The 20,942-nt window shown below is 38.5% G+C and overlaps 1 protein-coding gene across 3 annotated transcripts in view; it reads left to right on the top strand.

Moving 5' to 3' along the window:
- UBE2W (ubiquitin conjugating enzyme E2 W) overlaps window positions 1-20,942 on the top strand; it is a 64,683-nt gene that overhangs the window by 31,070 nt on the left and 12,671 nt on the right. For all 3 annotated transcript variants that reach the window (XM_053559253.1, XM_053559252.1, XM_053559251.1), the window contains exons 3-5: window positions 1,861-1,963; window positions 12,009-12,164; window positions 18,365-18,440. In XM_053559253.1, the coding sequence (XP_053415228.1) occupies window positions 1,861-1,963; window positions 12,009-12,164; window positions 18,365-18,440 (335 nt within the window). The remainder of the gene's footprint in view (window positions 1-1,860; window positions 1,964-12,008; window positions 12,165-18,364; window positions 18,441-20,942) is intronic.

Raw genomic sequence — 20,942 nt, 5'->3', positions numbered from 1 at the left:
CAAACTCCTGGCCTCAAGTTCTCTTGCCTCAGCCTTCTGAGTAGCTGGGACTACTAGGCGCTTGCCACAACACTTGACTATTTTTTAGAGATGGGGTTCCTTCTCTTGCTCAGGCTGGTCTCGATCTCCTGAGTTCAAGCAATCCACCTGCTTTGGCCTCCCAGCATGCTAGGATTACAGGCTTGAGCCATCACACCTGGCCCTGTTTTCTTGTATTTAAAATAAAAGAAAGGATAAGGCAAAAGGAATTGGCCTAAAGGTGTACAATAATTACAAGTAACAGAACTATAATTAGGAACTTACTGTTACTGATCTCAGTTCACTTTTGCTTCTAAATGCTGCCCCATCATTATTCATTATTTTCCCCCTATTCTTTTTTTTTTTTTTCAGCTTTTGGAATTTATTTATGTAGAGATAGGGCAAAAAGATAAAATACAAATATGGCAGCCAAAACACTTTACTTGTTCCTAATGATCCAATGTCATCTTTTTTTTATACTTTTAACCTTTGTAATATTGTCCTTTCAGCCACAGGTAAAGGAGTCACTTGTAGCTAATGAAGAATTCATGAAATATGCAATCAGTCTTCTTGGAAAGTTAATCAAAGATTAGGAGAGCACAAACCCAAGATACTTTGTGAACAAAAGCAATTTTATTAGGAAGAAATCCATACTTATGTCTGTGTGAAGGGTGTGTGTAAGAGATAATGAATGTTCCCCCTATTCTTTTAAAGAAAATAATAAGAGATAGTTTATAGGCTAGAAATAAAAACAGATTATATTCTTGATTTATTAAATATGAAAACAAAGTAAGCTTGCTTAGATGTCATAGACATCTGTTCTGGGCTTTATTAAACAATGGAAACAGTGAGAGATAAAGGGTACCTCTAAAAGATAAAGGGAAGCATATACCCTGTTTCCCCAAAAATAAGACAGTGTCTTATATTGAGTTTTGCTCCCAAAGATGCGCTAGGTCTTATTTTCATGGGACGTCTTATCTTTCCTGTAAGTAGGTCTTATTTTCAGGGGATGTCTTGTTTTCGGGGAAACAGGGTAGAACTTTGCTTAACCATCAGGGTTAGCAGGCTGATGTCAGCTTAGCTTCCTTTTCTGTTTAGTCTTCTCTAAAATATTGATGAGAAAATAGGTTGTTAATACCTATTTCCCCCATTGCTTCTACCATTGATACCAGAAAAAAAGAAAATAGCATAAATTGAAGAGGAAGATACAGACTTTGGTGTCAACATACCTGAGTTTAGGTTTTTATTTTTATTTATTTATTTATTTATTTATTTTGAGACAGTCTCACTGTGTCACCATCAGTAGAGTGCTGTGGTGGTCACAGCTCACAGGAACCTCAAACTCGTGGATTTAAGCCATTCTTTTGCCTCAGCCTCCCACGTAGCTGGGACTGTAGGTGCCCACCACAATGCCTGGCTATTTTTTGGTTGTAGTTGTCATTGTTGTTTGGCAGGCCCAGGCTGGGTTTGAACCCGCTAGCTCCCGTGTATGTGGCTGGTGCCCTAGCTGCTGAGCTACAGGCGCTGAACCTGAGTTTTTATTTTATTTTGTTTTTTGTTTGTTTCTTTAGACCTGGGTTAAAATTTGGCTCTGTTCTTTTCTAGCAGTCTGATATCTGACTTCAGTTATTCAATCTCTGAGTGTCAGAGGAGAAAGATTAGAGGTGTTAATGCCCACCCTGAGAGTTGTAGGGAAGATGAAGTGTGCTTGCTGTTACATGTGAACTATTCTTGTTCCAATGCCTGGCATAGAGGATATACCCAGTGTTCCCTTTACTCATTCTCATGTCAGTTTTTTTTATTTTTATTTTAAATTTTTAATTTGTTTCTTTTCTATTCTAGGTGGATTGTAGACATGGAAGGTGCACCAGGTACCTTATATGAAGGGGAAAAATTTCAACTTCTATTTAAGTTTAGTAGTCGATATCCTTTTGACTCTCCTCAGGTAATTGCCTTGCTTTTTAAATTCTTATTTTATTTTTAGATAGTAAAATGCTAAATTAGAGATTTTTGACTGACCAAAAACATATAAGAGAAATTATAAATATGTATGTGGATTTGTTCTTCTATTGTCTTATTTGCACTGTAATTAAGACTGTATGGGTAGCACCCATAGCTCAGTGGGTAGTTCGCTGGCCACATACACCAAGGCTGATGGGTTCAAACCCAGCTCAGGCCAGCTAAAACAACAATGACAACTGCAGCAGCCAACAACAAAGTAGCCAGACATTGTGGTGAGCACCTTTAGTCCCAGTTACTTGGGAGGCTGAGGCAAGAGAATCGCTTAAGCCCAAGAGTTGGAAGTTGCTTTGAGCTGTGTTGCCACAGCACTCTACCCAGGGCGAGAGCTTGAAACTCTGTCTCAAAAAAAAAAAAAAAAAAAGGCGCTCGTAGCTCAGTAACTAGGGAGCCGGCCACATACACCGAGGCTGGCGGGTTTGAATGACAACTGCAACAAAAAAATAGCCGGGCGTTGTGGCAGGTGCCTGTAGTCCCAGCTACTTGGGAGGCTGAGAATCGCTGAAGCCCAAGAGTTTGAGGTTGCCGTGACACCACGACACTCTACCGAGGGCCACATATAAGACTGTCTTAAAAAAAGAAAAAAAAAAAAAAAAGACTATGGATATTTTACTTTGTTAGGCTTTGCTGCCTTGGTTCTTCTAAGAAATTTAAATTGTTTCATATCCATAGATGTTAATATAAAAAGAGGTAGAAGTTGGAGATGCCAGTGAGCTATAATCATACCTCTGCATTCTAGCCTGGGCAACAGAGTGATACCCTGCCTCTAAAAAAATTGAAAAGAAAGAAAAATGGATAAAAATCTAACCAGGCCTCTAGGTTGTGGGAGAAGCTAGCATTTTAGAATAACTTGAGGCACTTCTTCCTCGATCAGGTGATAAAATGATATGGTAAAGAGTCTCTGCTGGAAGGAGTTCTTCTTTGATTTTGCATCAAAGTGCAGTCTTTGCAGCCTTGCAAGGGCAGAGTACATTACCAGATGTTAAATATTTAGACATCAGCCCCAAATCGGATCCTTATTATTTGAGGCAGGTTCAGTTTAGTTAATGACTTAATACTTAGACAAGGGATAATGGTGGTAGAAAAAACATTTTTGAGAGCTGTTTAACTGTGGTAAATGATTGATTGAAGGTTAGGGAAAGGGAGACTATAGTATGACTTTCAGGTTTCTGGCCTGGTAAGATGGATAAATGAGTTACTACAGCAGCTTATTTTTTTAGAGAATTATTATAACAAAACATTTCATTTTTTAAATTTGAGGTTTGTAGGATTTGTTGGCTAAATAAGACTTAATCCAGCCTTTTTTTGGTATTACTAGCTAATGAGGTGTTCTGGAAAATGAATCCAGTACATGAAATATTTCCCAGATACCTAAAATTCAAGTTGTTAGGTACTAAAATATACTCTTTTGAGGAAAATTGTATTTCATTACTGCTTTAAACAGAATATAGCAAACATAGCTTAATCTTTTCTTGGCCATAGGGAAGAGATGGAAGTCTTGTACAATGGGTAAAGAGATTAACTGTTTTAAAGCATAGGATTTAATGGATAGTTTTATTTATTTAGTTTTTTTTTTTTGTGACAGAGTCTTATTACGTCACCCTCAGTAGAGTGCTGTGGCATCACAACTCACAGCAACCTTAAACTCTTGGACTTAAGTGATTCTCTTGCCTCAGCCTCCCAAGTAGCTGGGACTATTGGCCCCTGCCACAACGCTGTACTATTTTTTTTTGTTGCAGTTGTTGTTGTTTAGTGGCCCAGGCCAGGTTTGAACCTGCCAGCCTTGGTGCATGTGGCTGGCGCCATAAACACTGTGCTACGGGAGCCAAGCCTAATGGATAGCTTTAATGTAAGCAGAAAACTATTAAGACTTTGGGGAGGCTGGGCGCGGTGGCTCACTCCTATAATCCTAGCACTCTGGGAAGCTAAGGTGGGTAGATTGCCTGAGCTCACAGGTTCGAGACCAGCTTGAAACAGAGTGAGACCTCATCTCTAAAAATAGCTGAGCATTGTAGTGGGCACCCGTAGTCCCAGCTACTTGGGAGGCTGAGGCAAGAAAATTACTTGAGGGCGGCGCCTGTGGCTCAGTCGGTAAGGCGCCGGCCCCATATATCGAGGGTGGCCGGTTCGAACCCGGCCCCAGCTGAACTGTAACAAAAAAAAAAAAAAAATAGCCGGGCGTTGTGGCGGGTGCCTGTAGTCCCAGCTACTCGGGAGGCTGAGGCAAGAGAATCGCTTAAACCCAGGAGTTGGAGGTTGCCGTGAGCTGTGTGAGGCCACGGCACTCTACCTAGGGCCATAAAGTGAGACTCTGTCTCTACAAAAAAAAAAAAGAAAATTACTTGAGCCTAAGAGTTTGAGGTTGCTGTTAGCTACGCCACAGCACTCTACCAAGGGTGACAAAGTTAAGACTTTGTCTCAAAAAAAAAAAAAAAAAAAGGCTTTGAGGGCTTATTTTTGCCCTTTTAATAAAAATTAAAGGGAAGGAGGTATGTGTTGTCCAGGTATTTATAATATGCTTCTGTAGACTATCACCAATAGCCAAAGCAGATAATCTTTCTTCAGAAAATTTATTTTCACCTTATCTTATTGCCTTCTGGCTTATCATTCATTTCTGATTATTAATGCATCAAGGCAGTGGGGCCTCAGGTATCCATCCCTTTGTCACCTTCAGCCTATTCACCTACCTTACTTTGGTTAAGTTTGTGGTGTGAAGACGAATATAACACACCAACTCAGAAGCTTTTGAATGGGTGGATATTGAGGGCTTACAAATGTTTCAGCAGAGGAAACTAACATTTCTATAAACAGGAAACGAAGTTTAAAAAAGTGTTTTCGAAACTCTCTTCTGAGTACTTAATTCTAAATCAAATGTCAAACTTAGACATCATTTTGAATTTCATCTTCAATATTTCTGTAAGTTGTAACATTTGTGATAAATTCTTCTAGTCATCTTCCTTCAAATTCCTTTTATTCTCATTCTTTGGTTTTACTTCTGTCCACTCTTATTTTGTTGTTACCCAGGTTCTTCATTCAGCACTCTTTTACTCTTCTTTCATCTTCAGTTAATAATTTTCATGTGATACATTTTAATTGTACACATTTGTGGGATATAATTTGAATTTATCAAGCCTAGGAGTCTTTTGCTACTTTTTTTTTTTTTTTTTTTTTGAGTCAAAGTCTCACTGTTGCCTAGGCTAGAGTGTTGTGACCTCAGCCTAGCTCACAGCAACCTCAAATTCCTGGTTCAAGCAATCCTCCTGCCTCAGCCTACTGATTAGCTGGAACTACAGGTGCCTGCCGCAATGCCAGGGTAAGTTTTTCTATTTTTAGTGGAGACAGGATTTTGAGTTTTGCTTAGACTGGTCCTGAGCTTAAGGAATGCTCTCACCTTAGCATCTCAGATTACTAGGATTACAGATATGAACTACTGAGCTTGGCCAGCAAAATTCTTTTTTCTAAGGTTTGATTTCATACCCTTGTTGGACATATCTATTTGAATGCCTCTAGACATCTCAAATTTAACACGTCTAAGCTCAGTCCTTTCTGACAACAAAATAAGGACTTTTTTTTCTTTATATTGAGTTACAGTCCACCTGCCTTCTATTGAATTCTTCCTTTTCTCTCATTTCCACATGCAGTTTTCAAATCCTATTGCAATGCTTAAACCATCCCACCCCTTTCTTACTGTTGATACTGTAGTCCAGGTTTTTAACTTGCAGTTGGACAGTTACAGGAGATTGATTGATTGATTGATTGATTGATTGATTTGAGACAGAGTCTCACTTGATTGTCCAGGCTAGAGTGCCATGGCATCCACCTAGCTTACAGCAACCTCACATTCTTGGGCTTAAGCAATCCTGTTGTCTCAGCTTCCTCCCAAGTAGCTAGTACTATAGGCACCCAGCAGGACACCCAGCTGATTTTTCTATTTTTAGTAAATACACGGTCTCTCTCTTGCCCAGGCTGATCTTGAACATGTATGTGGAATGAATGCTACTTTTGAAAGCTCTAGGGCCGTTGTTCCCACTTTTTGGAATATAGGGATTACTTTTTACCACCAGTTAATTTTGTAGTCCTTTTTATGTCAGAGAAATTGTATATTCTAATATCTATTGATTGGAAAAATGTATAGTTGAAGAACTACCCTGAGGTTGGTAATACTTTTAAATTTTTATTAACATTCCCTCATATTGTCCCTCAAGAAACTTAGGTATCCATGTCATATATTGGCTTTTATAATTATAGCCTGTTTTATACTGCTCATTTTGTATATACTGTATTTTGGCCTAGCTTGACACCATAGTAGATGACTAACTTTGTAATTTAATCTTTATTTGAATAATCTGAAATAATAAAAAGAACAGTACACATTTTAGTGAAGACATTGAATGACCGGTATCAAAATTCTAAAACTATAAGAATATAGTTTTATTATATAATTGATAACTTGTTTTTGATATATGTTTTTGTTACATGGATGAATTATATAATGCTGAAGTCAGAGCTTTTTGTATGAGGTGACTGACTTTGTACCTTTATAATTTCCTTTTCTTTTCTTTCTTTTGTTTGAAACAGAATCTTATTTTGTCATCTTCAGTAGAGTGCTGTGGCTTTACAGCTCACAGCAACCTCTAACTCTTGGGCTTAAGCGATTCTCTTGCCTCAGTCTCCTAAGTAGTTGGGACTACAGATGCCTGCCACAATGCCTGCCTATTTTTAGAGGTGAGGTCTTGCTATGGCTCAGGCTGGTCTTGAACCTATGAGCTCAGGTAGTCCACCTGCCTCACCCTCCCAGAATGCTAGGATTATAGACATGAGCCACTGCACCTAACCCACTCTCAGTGATTTCAAATTCACTGTATTCAGTTGTCTTGTCATACCAGTTCTAGATAGTATTATTAGCTATGTAGGACTAAAAAAAAAATTTTTTTTTGAACTCTAGAAACAACTTAATAATATCTTGAATTTCCAGAACCTATTCAGCTGTATTAAAAAACCCTGAAATGGGCGGGGCTCTATGGCTCACTCCTGTAATCCTAGCCCTCTGGGAGGTCAAGGTGGTTGGATCACTTGAGCTTAGGAGTTTGAGACCAGCCTGAGCAAGACTGACAACCCATCTCTACTAAAATAGAAAAATTAGCCAGATTTTGTGGTGGGTGTCTGTAGTCCCAGTTACTTGGAAAGCTGAGATATGAGGATTGCTTGAACCCAAGATTTTGAAGTTGCTGTGAGCTATGACGATATCATAGCACTCAATCCCAGGGCTACAAAGTGAGACTCAAAAAACCCCAAAAAACAAACCAAAAAAAACCCTGAAGTGTCTGGGTTATACTGAATATTAAATATCTGAGGGTGGATAACAGTGGCACTTGAAGAAATTTAGCCTTTGTTATTCTCCCTAGACTATACCCTGCAGAGAACTAGATAGCAAAATTTACATTAAATCCACCTGTGGAAACTGCTTATCAGCCCTTTACATGAATAAACTATTAGAAAAGATGTTTTATTTCAGGAATTAACCTCTGGCATGTAAACTTGGCCTTTATTTAGAAAAAGTTGTAAAATTCTGTTTCTGGCAGATTAAGTCCTAGGGTTTACCTATAATATAAACAAATTATTAATTGCCTCGTCTTGGTTGCTTGAAGTTTCAGACTGGCTGCATTTGACCTGTATGCAGCATATTAAAAATTAAAAGCCACTGCCTTTTAATTTAAGGGTTATTGAGATCTGGATTATTGTTATCTCAGTCTCCTCCTCCTTCACAGATGGTTCTGTCTTCTTCATTTACAGTTCTCTGCATACAGAATGTCTATTGCTTCTGCTGTTACTCATCTTTTTTCTTTTTATTGAGACAGTGTCTCGCTCTGTCTCCTGGGCTAGAGTGTAGTAGCATCATCATATGTCACTGCAACCTCAGGTTCCTGGGCTTAAGTGATCCTCCTTCCTCACTTTTCCTGGGTGCATCTCATGCCCAGCTATGTTTTCTAATTTTTTTGTAGAAGAGGGGGTCTTTCTTTTGTTCAGGCTGTTTTCAAAGTCCTGACCTGAAGTGATTCTCCCAGCTCTGCATGGAGGATTGTAGACTATGGTGCCCTGTCATTCATTCCTTTTCTTTCTCTTCTCTCTTGCTTTCCTTTTGATTTGTGCATACTTTTTGAGTTTCAGGCCAAGTGATTTAGTTTATAACTGTTTTCTCTCCAAGAATACTATGTTCCTTTTATTCTGTGAAAACATGTCATGATAACGTTTGTATTTTGCTGCCTGTTTTCCTTGATGGTTGCTGATTTTTTGTCAGAGAGTATAATCTGGCAGCTCTTCATTTTTTGGTACTTTCAGATCACTATTCTACTTGACTTCTTGATAAATCGACCCTACTGGAAAAAATATATCTATTAATGGTTCAGCGCCCACAGTCCAGTGAGTTGGGCACCAGACACATACACTGAGGTTGACGGGTTCGAACCCGACCCGGGCCTGCTAAACAACAATGCATGCTCAACTGCAACAATAACAACAAAAATAGCCCGGTGTTGGTGGCGGGCGCTTGTAGTCCCAGCTACTTGGGAGGCTGAGGCAAGAGAATCACTTAAAAGCCCAAGAGTTCGAGGTCATTGTGAGCTGTGATGCCATGGCACTGTACTGAGGGTGCCATAGTGAGACTGTGTCTCAAATCAAAAAAAAAAAAAAAGGAAGAAAAAATATATCTGTTAAGAAATAATTGTAGGCTCGGCGCCTGTGGCTCAAGTGGCTAAGGCACCAGCCACATACACCTGAGCTGGTGGGTTCAAATCCAGCCTGGGCCCTCCAAACAACAACGGCTGCAACCAAAATATAGCTGGGCATTGTGGTGGGTGCCTATAGCTCCAGCTACTTGGGAGGCAGAGGCAAGAGACTCGCTTGAGCCCAGGAGTTGGAGATTGCTGTGAGCTGTAATGCTATGGCACTCTACCCAGGGCGACAGCTTGAGGCTCCGTCTCAAAAAAAAAAAAAAAATAATAATTATAATTGTGACCAGGGAATAAACTCTTGGACATTGCTTATGTTCTTTCTTTTTTTTTTTTTTTTTTTGAGACAGAGTCTCAAGCTGTTGCCCTGGGTAGAGTGCTGTGATGTCATAGCTCACAGCAACCTCCATTTCTTGGGCTTAAGCGATCCTCTTGCCTCACTTTTTCTCTTTTTAGTAGAGATGGGGGTCTTGCCTTTGCTCAGGCTGGTCTCGAACTCGTGAGCTCAAGCAATCTACCTGCTTCATCCTCCGAGTGGTAGGATTACAGATGTGAGCCACCACACCCTCCCATTGCCTATGTTCTTAATGAAAATATCCTACTGTTCAAATGGCTTTCTATGGTAAAATGAATACCCCCAAATAGATGTATATACTGTGAGGTTTGTAAACTCTCATTCTAAGGCCAAGTAAGGAGGCTCATGCCTATAATCCTAGAACTCTGGGAGGCTGAGGCAGGTGGATTGCCCTGGGCTTACAGGTTCAAGACCAGCCTGACCAAGAGCGAGACCCCGTCTCTAAAACCTGTAGTCCCAGCTACTTGGGAGGCTCAGGCAAGAGAATTGCTTGAGCCCAAGAGTTTGAGGTTGCTTTGAGCTATGATGCCATGGCACTCTACTAAGGGTGACAAAGTGAGAGTCTGTCTCAAAAAAAAAAAAAAAAAAACTCATTCTAGATATCTACTGCACATTATGGGATTATCAAATGCATATGCTCTAAACTATAGTTCATATTTATAAAACAAAGTTTCATTAAAAAGCAATTGTTGGACAGACTCAAAGTGTAGCACTATAAGACCACTTAAGTATTTACTTCCTTTAGCAAAAAAAAAAAAGTAATGAAGTAATAAGGTAATGACGAGTGCACTAGCATTGTAGCATTGATAGGTATAATTGAAGTAAAGGACATACTTAGAAAATGGCCATTCCAAAGTCAGAAAGTTTTTTTCAGAGGGTCTTCTGCAATCAGGTAGGACAAGTACCTTGATTTCTCTTATTTTGAGGCTTTGCTTTTATTTTCCAGGTCTACTGTTGCTTTTTTTTAAAAAATAGGAATGGAGTGTAGGTGGCCAGGATTTAAAGAAAAAATAAAGTTTATGCAAATAGGAAGTCATTCGTTTGAAAGAAAATCTTTTGCTATTTTACATTAGTTCCAGCCAAGAAAATAAATCCCTTATGTTAACATATTTGAATTATTAGAGGACTTGACTTATGTGAAAGATTGCTTTGTTAACATGTAAATAATTTGTAAAATTGTAATAAAATCAGATTTGTAGGTGGATATTTAAAATATCTATAAGACTTTAGCTTATGGTAATTTCCTGTAATACACATTATACTATGGCATACCCTACTTTGGCTATACTTACTTTACTTGCTTTCTTTTCTGCTCTGAAGTAGGGAAAAGAAGGTATGCCTAGAACAATACTGTATATATTTCATCTGTTTTGTCAGAACTAAGGTAGGATTTCTCCTAACTGATAACTTTGTTCTTCTTTGATATGGGGCAGTTTGCAAGGCTGAGAGAGAAACTATGTTTTTTTTGGGGGTTTTTTGTTTGTTTTTGAGACAGTCTCATTTTGTCGCCCTCGGTAAAGAGCTATGGCATACAGCTTATAGCAACCTCAGACTCTTGGGCTTAAGTGATTCTCTTGCCTCAGCCTCCCAAGTAGTTGGGACTACAGGCACCTGCCACAATACCTGGCTATTTTTTTGTTGTAGTTGTCATTGTTGGTTAGCAGGCCCAGACTGGGTTCGAGCCCACCAACTCTGGTATATGTGGCTGGCACCCTAGCTGCTGAGCTACAGGTGCTGAGCTGAGAGAGAAACTTTAAGTCTGTTTGAGAAACTGTTGCTTTATATCTGATGGGCTTTATAAAAATATCATACCTACTAACTCAGAATCTGTGAAGTGGGACATTTGAATTTATATTTTTAATAGACTTTCAGGTTGATATATTTTTTTTTCCCCCCAATGGCAAGGTCAGGAATTAGGAATCACTGCTGAACTGGAGAATAAATACTGCACTGTAGTATAAAATTTACTTAAAGGTTGGTAGTTGAAGTTACTTAAATTTTTTATGTATAAATGAAGCTTTTTTCTGGGATAGCATGAAAATATTCTTTTGCTTTCTTTGAGAATTTTGGACTGTGCTTACAGGTTTCTCAGAATATACAATTATTCTACCACTTATTTAGATGCTTAGGTAAATTTAAGAAACAATACTTTTGGGTTGTTTGTTGCATTATTAGGACAAAGTAAGGAGGTAATAGATTTATTACCATTCAAAGCAGTGCTGAGGAAAGATGGCGATAACAAAACAATGTTAGAACAATTGAATAAGAAGAAAAGCAGAGAAAAATAGCAAGTAATTGTTAGACTTGGTCAACCTTTGTATTTTTGATCTGCGCACATAGTTATGTGCTCATAATGGCTAGTAACTTGTGCCTATCATACTGGACATGTGAGTTTAGAGGACATGGAATATATAGCAGTAATTTCCCTTTGCACACAACACCTTAGGTGCTGTCATTATTACAGGTAGGGGCATTCCTACCATATTGTCTCAAAATTGAATATTTTTGTTTGGAATTTCAGAGTGTTTGATTTCATATGCAGAGAGCAATGAATAGAATTTGAAAATTGTTCTTACACATGTAGTTATTTTATACTAGTGAAAAATACAGAGTAATTTAGAATTTTTAAGGAAAATTTATGAGAGATAACTGAAATACAAAATAATCTAGATTCTTTTCCCTACGGCATTGTTATTCATACAGTGAAACCAATATTTACTGAGTTAATGAGAATAAACAAGTAAGCATTTTATATTGTTTCTGGCACTGATTTTTTTTTTTTTTTTTTGGTTTGTTTTTAAAACCAGTACTTGTTTATACGTAGAAAATATTTTAGTTTTTGATTATGGAGACTATTTGAGTGTTAATGGAATTTTATTCTCTCTTAGGTCATGTTTACTGGTGAAAATATTCCTGTTCATCCTCATGTTTATAGCAATGGTCATATCTGTTTATCCATTCTAACAGAAGACTGGTCCCCAGCGCTCTCAGTCCAGTCAGTTTGTCTTAGCATTATTAGCATGCTTTCCAGCTGCAAAGAAAAGGTAGGATATTTCAGAATTATTCAGTAATATTTCTTCTGTTAGTTAGGTAGATAAGCAATTTTAATATGTAATTATTTTCATTTGAAGGGAGGACTTAATACATTTTAAAATTTTAGGGAATGTCGTGTTTAGTAATAAATTGGAAAATTATTTTGATACTTTTGCATTTGAAATAGAAGTTTTAAATGTTGAATGGGCTTTGAAGTGAGACTTTTTTTACATTTATTTCACAGGAAATTTGTGCACATGTTCTTAAATAATCTTAATTTTATTTCTATAAGCATGCACAGCATGAAAGTGTACAAGGAATTCTTGTTTCCAGATTTTATAGAGGAAAGCCCCAGAAAAAAGGCCCTCTTTCTTCTATTTGCCGACACTCACCCATTTAGGGGATTTCCTAGAGACCAGAGCTTTCCTATTTTAATGATTATGTTGAAGGAGGAAGACCAGATTACCAGTAGAATTTTCAGGGCTTTTTCTTTTTTTTTTTTCTCGAGACAGAGTCTTACTATGTCGCCTTTGGTAGAATGCTGTGGCATCACAGCTCACAGCAACCTCCAACTCCTGGGCTGAAGTGATTATCTTGTCTCTTGCCTCAGCCTCCCAAGCAGCTGGGACTACAGGCACCCCCTACAACACCCTGCCATTTTTGTTGTTGTTGTTGTTGTTGCAGTAGTCATTGGTGTTTCAGCTGGCCGGGATGGGGCTCAAACCCACCAGCCTCACGTATGTGGCCACACCCCACCCACAGAGCGCCACCAGGGCTTTTTCTCTTCTTTTTTTTTTTTTTTTTTTTTTTTTGAGACAGAGTCTCACTTTGTCGCTCCTGGTAGAATTCTATGGTGTCATAGCGCACAGCAACCTCCAACTCTTGGGCTTAAATGATTCTCTTGCCTTAGCCTCTTGAGTAGCTGAGACTACAGGCACCGCCACAATGCCCAGCTATTTTTAGAGACAGGGTCTCGCTCTAGCTCAGGCTAGTCTTGAACTGGTGAGTTCAGGTGAGCCACCCACCTCATCTTCCCAGAGTGCTGGGATTACAGGTGTGAGCTACCGTGCCTGGCCTAGGGCTTTTTCCTTCTGATCTTTTTTACTAATCCACAGATTCTGTGTCTGATGGAAGTGAGAAAAAAAGACTAGAAAAAGAAAGTTCATGAGTTAAATTTAGGGTGCCCTTTAAAGGTATCTGAATCCCCTGTGCATTTTTGACCCTCTTGTCATTCCTGCTTGATAGTTAGTACAGCATAGTATTCACATAGATCTGCATCTTAAAGCTTCTCTTCTCCATCATGGTTTCTTTTCAGCCTTGTGTTTATAAGAGAAACAGATCAGGGGATTGTGTGTGTGTTTTGCAGGTTTTTTTCTGTTTTCTAATTGAGCTGATCACCATTTTATCAAATTAATATTTAGAATACTTTAAAAATAACAGTTCATTGTTTTGGCTCAGAGCCCATTGCTCAGTGGTTAGGGTGCTGACCATATACACTGAGGGTGGTGGGTTCGAACCCTCCTGAGCCTGCTAAACAACGACAACTGCAACAAAAAAATAGCCGGGCGTTGTGGCAGGCACCTGTAGTCTCAGCTACTTGGGAGGCTGAGGCAAGAGAATCGCTTAAGCCCAGGAGTTTGAGGTTGTTGTGAGCTGTGACGCCACAGCACTCTAACCAGGGTGACATGATGAGACTGTCTCAACTGAAAAAAGGAAAAATCATTGTTAAATGATAGGATATTTAGGATCTGTAACAGTCTAAGCCACTGTTTTACAAAAGTGAATTTTGTGAAATGTTAATTCTATAAGAAGTTTCTTGGTGTTTGATTTAAAAAACAAAATATTCTTTTGTTCAAATAAGCATGAGAAATAGTTAAGTATATATTTGTTGGTACTCATTTGCTGCTTCTGCTTCCATATTTTCTTGTCCCCAATGCACACGCGTGCGTGTACACACACACACACACACTTTTTTTTGTTTTGAGACAGTTTTTCACTATGTCACCTTTGGTAGAGTACTGTGGCGTCACAGCTCACAGCAACCTCAAACTTGGGCTTAAGCAATTTTCTTGCCTCAGCCTCCCAAGTAGCTGGGTCTACAGGTGCCTGCCACAATGCCTGGCTATTTTTTTTGTTGCAGTTGTCATTGTTGTTTAGCTGGCCTGGCTTTGAACCTCCCAGTCTCGGTGCATGTAGCTGGTGCTGTAACCACTGTATGACAGGCACCGACCCACCCCTCACCGCTCACACTTTAAATTTTTATGTGTAGGGTAAATCAGTTTTTGGTTACAGGGGGCTCTGTGTTTCTGTTATGTTTATGAACTATAGAAAAGTGAAGTGCTAAGTATGGAATTTAATTAGAAAAATATTAAGAGATGAACACCAAGAGCTAGGTGTGGTGGCTTATTCCTATAAACCTAGCACTCTGGAAGGCTGGAGGCAGGTGGATTGTCTGAGCTTATAGGTTCGAGACCAGCCTGAGCAAGAGCGAAATCCCATCTCTAAAAATAGCTGGGCGTGTGGCGGGTTCCTGTAGTTTCACCTACTTGAGAGGCTGAGATGAGAGGTTGAGGTTGTTGTGAGCTATGACGCCACTCTACCAAGGGCGACATCGTGAGACTCTGTCTCAAAAAAAAAAAAAAAAGATGAAGGGATGAATGCCAGAGATATCTGCACATAGCTATTGCATGTGCCTTATTATTACCTTTTGTTTACATTTAAATTAATGATTTATTATTAAAAACTAAAGAAAGACTATGTTAATTCTTTTCTGTTTTACTGTTCCCCCTCACATTCTAATTCTCTGCCGCTAGTGTTTCTTACATAATAAAACTAATCATTCCATTTACATCATTGATCAGCCATATTTTTTATATAATCATTGTATAATATATTTTAGCAAGATTATTTGGAAGTCAGAATTTGTGAAATATGATAAAATTCAAAAAACAGGGCGGCGCCTGTGGCTCAGTAGGTAGGGCGCCGGCCCCATGTACCGAGGGTGGAGGGTTTGAACCCGGCCCCAGCCAAACTGCAACCAAAAAAAAAAAAATAGCCGGGCGTTGTGGTGGGCGCCTGTAGTCCCAGCTGCTCGGGAGGCTGAGGCAAGAGACTCGCTTAAGCCCAGGAGTTGGAGGTTGCTGTGAGCTGTGTGAGGCCACGGCACTCTACTGAGGGCCATAAAGTGAGACTCTGTCTCTACAAAAAAAAAAAAAAAAATTAAAATTCAAAAAACATATACTAAGTACCTACTATGTGCTGTTTGGTTGGTTTTTGTTTTTTGTTTGCTGTTTTTATTGTGATAAGTGCTAAGTTAAAGACAAACAGGAAATTTGTTTGGCATTAAGGAGATCTAGTGCCAAATAAGTTTTAAAAAGTCTTTTAAATACCCACCTAAAAACTACTGTTGAAACAAGTAAATTTTGTTCTGTGGTGGATATGGTTCTATAAGCTTTACTTTATTGGTTAATTCTGTTTGAATACAGACTAAATTTCCCTATAGGTATTTGGGACTTTCGTCATAATTCTTTTATTCTAACTTTCTTTTTTTCTTTTTTTTGAGACAGAGTCTCACTCCATCACCCTGGGGTTGAGTGCCGCAGCAGCATCATAGCTTACAGCAACCTCAAACTCATGGGCTCAAGTGATCCTCTTACCTCAGCCTTCCAAATAGCCTGCCACAATATCCGGCTAGTTTTTCTATATTGAGTAGAGATGGGGGTCTCTCTCTTGCGCAGGCTGGTCTCAAACTCCTGAGCTCAAGCAGTCCACCTACCTGTGCTCACCAAGTGCTAGGTTTACTGGTGTAAACCTAGCCACCATGCCCAGCTTTTCATTTTTCTTTCTTTTTTATAAAGTTTTATTTATTTATTTATTTATTTATTTTTGCAGTTTTTGGCCAGGGCTGGGCTTGAACCCACCACCTCTGGCATATGGGGCTGGCGCCCTACTCCCTTGAGTCACAGGCACAGCCCTTATTTTTTTAAAGGCAATCTCTCTCTCTTCCAGAGTAGAGTACAGTGGTGTGATCATAGCTTGCTCACTGTAACTTTGAGCTTCTGGGCTCAAGCAATCCTTCTGCCTCAGCCTCCCAAATGATTCAGACTACAGACACAGGCCACTGCTGGCTAATTTTTATTGTTGTTGTTAGTATTACTATTTTAGAGACAGTGTCTTAGTATTTTGCCCAGTCTGATCTTTAACTCCTGGGCTTAAATAGTTCTCCTACTTTTGGCTTCCCAAAGTGCTGGTGCCTGGCATCCAAATGACCTCTTATGCAGTCAGGAATGGTTTCCTAAGCTGAAGGCATTTAAATACAGAATGTTAGTACAGTTCAGTAGATTAAAGATAATTCTTAGATATTGAGAGTAGGGGCCTTTCAGAAGTCCGTATTCTTAGTATCCATATAATACGTTTACATTGTCCAAACTTTCCAGCTTGTAGTCCATTCCTAAAACAATTTGGTAATCCATCTCTATGTATAGTTAAGTGATCTGAGAGATACAGTTTTTTGTTGTTTGTTTTTTTGTTTTTTTCTTTTTGAGACAGAGTACCACTATGTCGCCCTTGGTAGATGGCAACATCACAGCTCACAGCAACCTCTAACTCTTGGGCTTAGCGATTCTCTTGCCTCAGCCTCCCAAGTAGCTGGGACTACAGCCATTCACCACAACGCCTGGCTAGTTTTTGTTGCAGTTGTCATTGTTGTTTTAGCTGGCCCGGGCTAGGTTCAGACCTGCCAACTTTGGTGTTTGTGGCTGGCGCTGTAACCACTGTGCTAAGGGCGCCAAGCCTGAGAGAGACAATTTTTAAAAAGGTTATCAGTTTGATTATATTCTTGATTTAAAGAAATAGAATGAATCTTTTTTTCCCTAATTTTTTTTTCTTTTAGTTCCCTAAATATTTTTTGAAGCTATTTTCTAATGATTCTTAGGTTCTAATCAATATATACATAAAATGAGTTTGTGAAATTTTTTGCTATTATTATAGCAATTTATTTCATGTGTTGACTCTGCAAGAAAAATAGCAGAAGATCATCTATCTCTTGTTTGAAGCAGTCAGGGATCCAATTTTTTCTCTAATTATATCAATAGGGTAACTTGGACTAATTACTTAATGTCTATATTTTAATGTCTTTTTTTGTTAAATGAAATAACTAGTAATGTTAACTCATAGGGGCATTATGAAACTTAACTAAGATAACCGTTGTAGCACAAATTTTAAAAGTGCCAAGTGGACTGGCTATTGTTCTTCCTGTTCTCTAGGAGTTCTACTCACTGTTTCTTTCTGGTTGAATCTTTCTTTAAATGTCATCTTACCAAATTCATTTCTTTTGATTAGCCTCAGGTAGAGAAAACGATTCCCTTAATCTCTCATTTTATTGACTTAGCTAAACAGAGTTGATTAAGTCTGAATAGACATGGTATCTTTAACACTATAAAATAAGGATAGAAGAGAAACAATCAAGTAGCTTTAATAAACATTTAACATATTTTGAAATGTTTATAGAGTCTTGTGTCTGGTCAGTATTCAACAGTTTCAGGAAAATTCTCTTCCATGCTTTGTGTTCAGTGTTTTTGGCATCACTATTTCTGATACAGCTTCTTTGCAGAGCTGGCGTGTGTTGCTCATATTGTTCTACTTAGGGATGTGTCTGTGTGTGTGTATCAGAAAGGCCAGTGGATAGCAGAAATGGCTATTGTGTTTTTTCGCTTTTTTCCTCTTATGTATTGTTTACAAATTTAATCCTCTGGTCTATTTTTGGTGATAAACTGTATTTATAGTAAAATAATAATCCTTTATGGAGTTTAGAAAGTTGCCATAGTTTTTGAGATAAACCAGTAATATTAATAGTTTGGTAGAATTTCTATTTTAATGAGCTCATAAAAGTAATTGCTAAATATTTCTAGGGAAATGACACAATAAATGCAACTAAAATTCTTCACAACTTAATGCTACCATTCTGATTGGTAAGTCATTCTCCAGTGATATCATTGGAACCTAAGGACACACACACACACACCCTGTTTTTTATAATATAATTGAGGTGTTAAGAATTTACTTTTGAAAATATTTATAATTTCTGTTCTTTCAGTTATGCATTGTTCTTTACACATTCTGTAATTATTTTGCTTTAGCTTTTGTTAAAATGGTCTCCTCCTTAGTTTTTTCGATTTATAACTTCTTATCTATTTAAACTCTTCTGTTTCAGAGACGGCCACCAGATAATTCATTTTATGTGCGAACATGTAACAAGAATCCAAAGAAAACAAAATGGTGGTATCATGGTAAGGAGTTTCAATTTGTTTGTTTTTTTTTTTTTTTTGGCTGGGGTCGGTTTTGAACCCGTCACCTCTGGTATATGGGGCCAGCACCCTGCTCCCTGAGCCACAGGCACTGCCCAGGAGTATCAATTTGGAATGTAATATATTTTATAGATAAGGTAGACTAGATTTTAATGGGACAAACAAAATTATAACCATCATACAAATAAAATTTTAAATTACTTTGATATTCTGAGATTCTACCACTTTTTTAACGAAATAATTCATAGTAATCTTTATATATAATTAGAACTAAATACTTGGAAACCTATTATTTGAAGTAGAAGCATTAATGCTTTATGTACTCATATAGTTCCGGTACTATTCATAGAGAAATACATTAAGTTAGAAGTGCCTTATTAAATTAAAGCTCTTTCTATTCTATCTCTCAAAAAATATGAGGCTCTGATGATTACATGTTATTAATAACATGCTGTCAATAATTTAAAATGTCAGTTCTTGTTAGGAGAGTAATCGTATCTTTAAAATTCAGGAGCTTCTAGCATCATTTCTAAACTAATGTTAGTGCTTCCCCAAAGAGATATTTGAAATTTGTATACATTAAGAGCATTGCCTTTGTTTCTTTCTTTTTTTTTAATGTTAACTTAATAAAAACTCATAACAGGCATAATTAATAGGAATATGGCCTTCCCCACTTCCTATCCAAAGTAAAATCTTCTCTGTATTGTCACTTAAATTGAATAAATTAAGAACTTAAGAATTCTCTAAATGTTAAAATGAAAAACGACCAGCCAGTAGTTACATATCAGAAAATGCAATCAAAGAATGCCATTCCTGAGAGACATAGAAATACGGAAATTTGGAATAAGGTTAATGAGAAATACATATGGCTTAGAAAAATATGACAGTAAGTTATGAAAAAATAGAGATATTTTTTATTAAGAATCTAGTATTGTGAAAATGAAAAATATATATGAGGTCTGACAATTAAGTTTGCAAAGTTGCTGCTGTGTGCTTACATTGTAATCTTGGTATATCAGTGTCGCATAGTTGTGTTTGTGTCAACATGTGGCAGTGTCTTGCTGAGTGGTGTTCATTATTATTGTTGCATATTTTTGTGTGTCTTTGCAAGAATGTTAGAGCTTAAATTAGAGCAACAAACATTTGTTAATTTCTTGTTAAACTTGGCAAGAGTGGAAGTGATGTCAGGGACTTGTTAGTCCAAGTTTATGGAGGTAGTGCCATGAAGAAAACAGCAGTTATGGGGCGGCACCTGTAGCTCAAGGAGTAGGACGCCGGTCCCATATGCCGGAGGTGGCGGGTTCAAACCCAGCCCTGGCCAAAAAAAAAAAAAGAAAACAGCAGTTATTGTCAACAGTGTCAATGAAAAGAGGTCAGGGTGACCAGTAATGAGCAGAACTGACAAAACATTGCAAAAATTTGTTGAATTAGGTGTCAAAATCATTGGCTGACTGCAGAAAGCATAGCAGACCAAGTAAACATCGACAGACAAATAGGAAAAAAAATTGGGGGGGTGGGGATGGGAAACAGAGTCTCTGTCACCCTGGGTAGAAAGCTGTGGCATCATCATAGCTCACAGCAACCTCAGTCTCTTAGGGTCAAGCAGTTGTCTTACTTCAGCCTCCCAAGTAGCTGGGACTACAGGCGCCAGCCACACACTGGGCTAGTTTTTCTATTTTTAGTAGACACAGGGTTTTGCACTTGCTTCGGCTGGTCTCAAACTCCCAAGTTCAAGCAGTCCACCTACCTTGGCCTCTCGGAGTGCTAGGATTATAGGCATAAGCCACCAACGCCTGGCTGGGAAACAGGCAAATCTTTTTTTGTTGTTGTTGTTGTGAGACAGAGTTTTACTTTGTCACCCTCAGAGTGCTGTGGTGTCAGCTCAGTGGAACCTCAAACTCTTGGACTCAAGCAATTCTCTTGCCTCAGTGTCAGCCTCCCAAGTAGCTGGGAAAGGCACCTGCTGCAACACCTGGCTATTTTTAGAGATGAGGTTTCACCCTGGCTCAGATGGTCTCGAACTCGTGAGCTCAGGCAATCACCTGCCTTGGCCTTCCAGAGTGTTAGGCCACCACACCTGGCCTGAAACAGGAAAATCTTAGCTGAAAATGTTGGCCAACAGCTCATGGCTCTTGCATCATGACGATGCACCAGCTCACATAGCATTGTCTGTGAGAGTGGTTTCAGCCAGTAAACAAATAACTGTATGGAACATCCTCCCTACTCACCCGATCTGGCCCCCAATGATTGTTTTTTTTACCTGAAGGTAAAGGAAAACTGATGACATTCAGGACATTAAGGGTAATACGACAACAGGTTTGATGGTCATTCCAGAAAAACAGTTACAAAAAATTGCTCTGAAGGGTAGACCAGGTGCTAGGATCAGTGCATAGCTTCCCAATGGGGGTACTTTGAAGGTGACTAGTGATATTCAGCAATGAGATATGTAGCACTTTTTAAAGATGATTTTGTGAACTTATTGTC

This window comes from Nycticebus coucang, chromosome 13 (genome assembly GCF_027406575.1).
Source record: "Nycticebus coucang isolate mNycCou1 chromosome 13, mNycCou1.pri, whole genome shotgun sequence".
NCBI classification, from domain to species: domain Eukaryota; kingdom Metazoa; phylum Chordata; class Mammalia; order Primates; family Lorisidae; genus Nycticebus; species Nycticebus coucang.
This window is presented reverse-complemented; position numbering and strand designations above follow the sequence as displayed.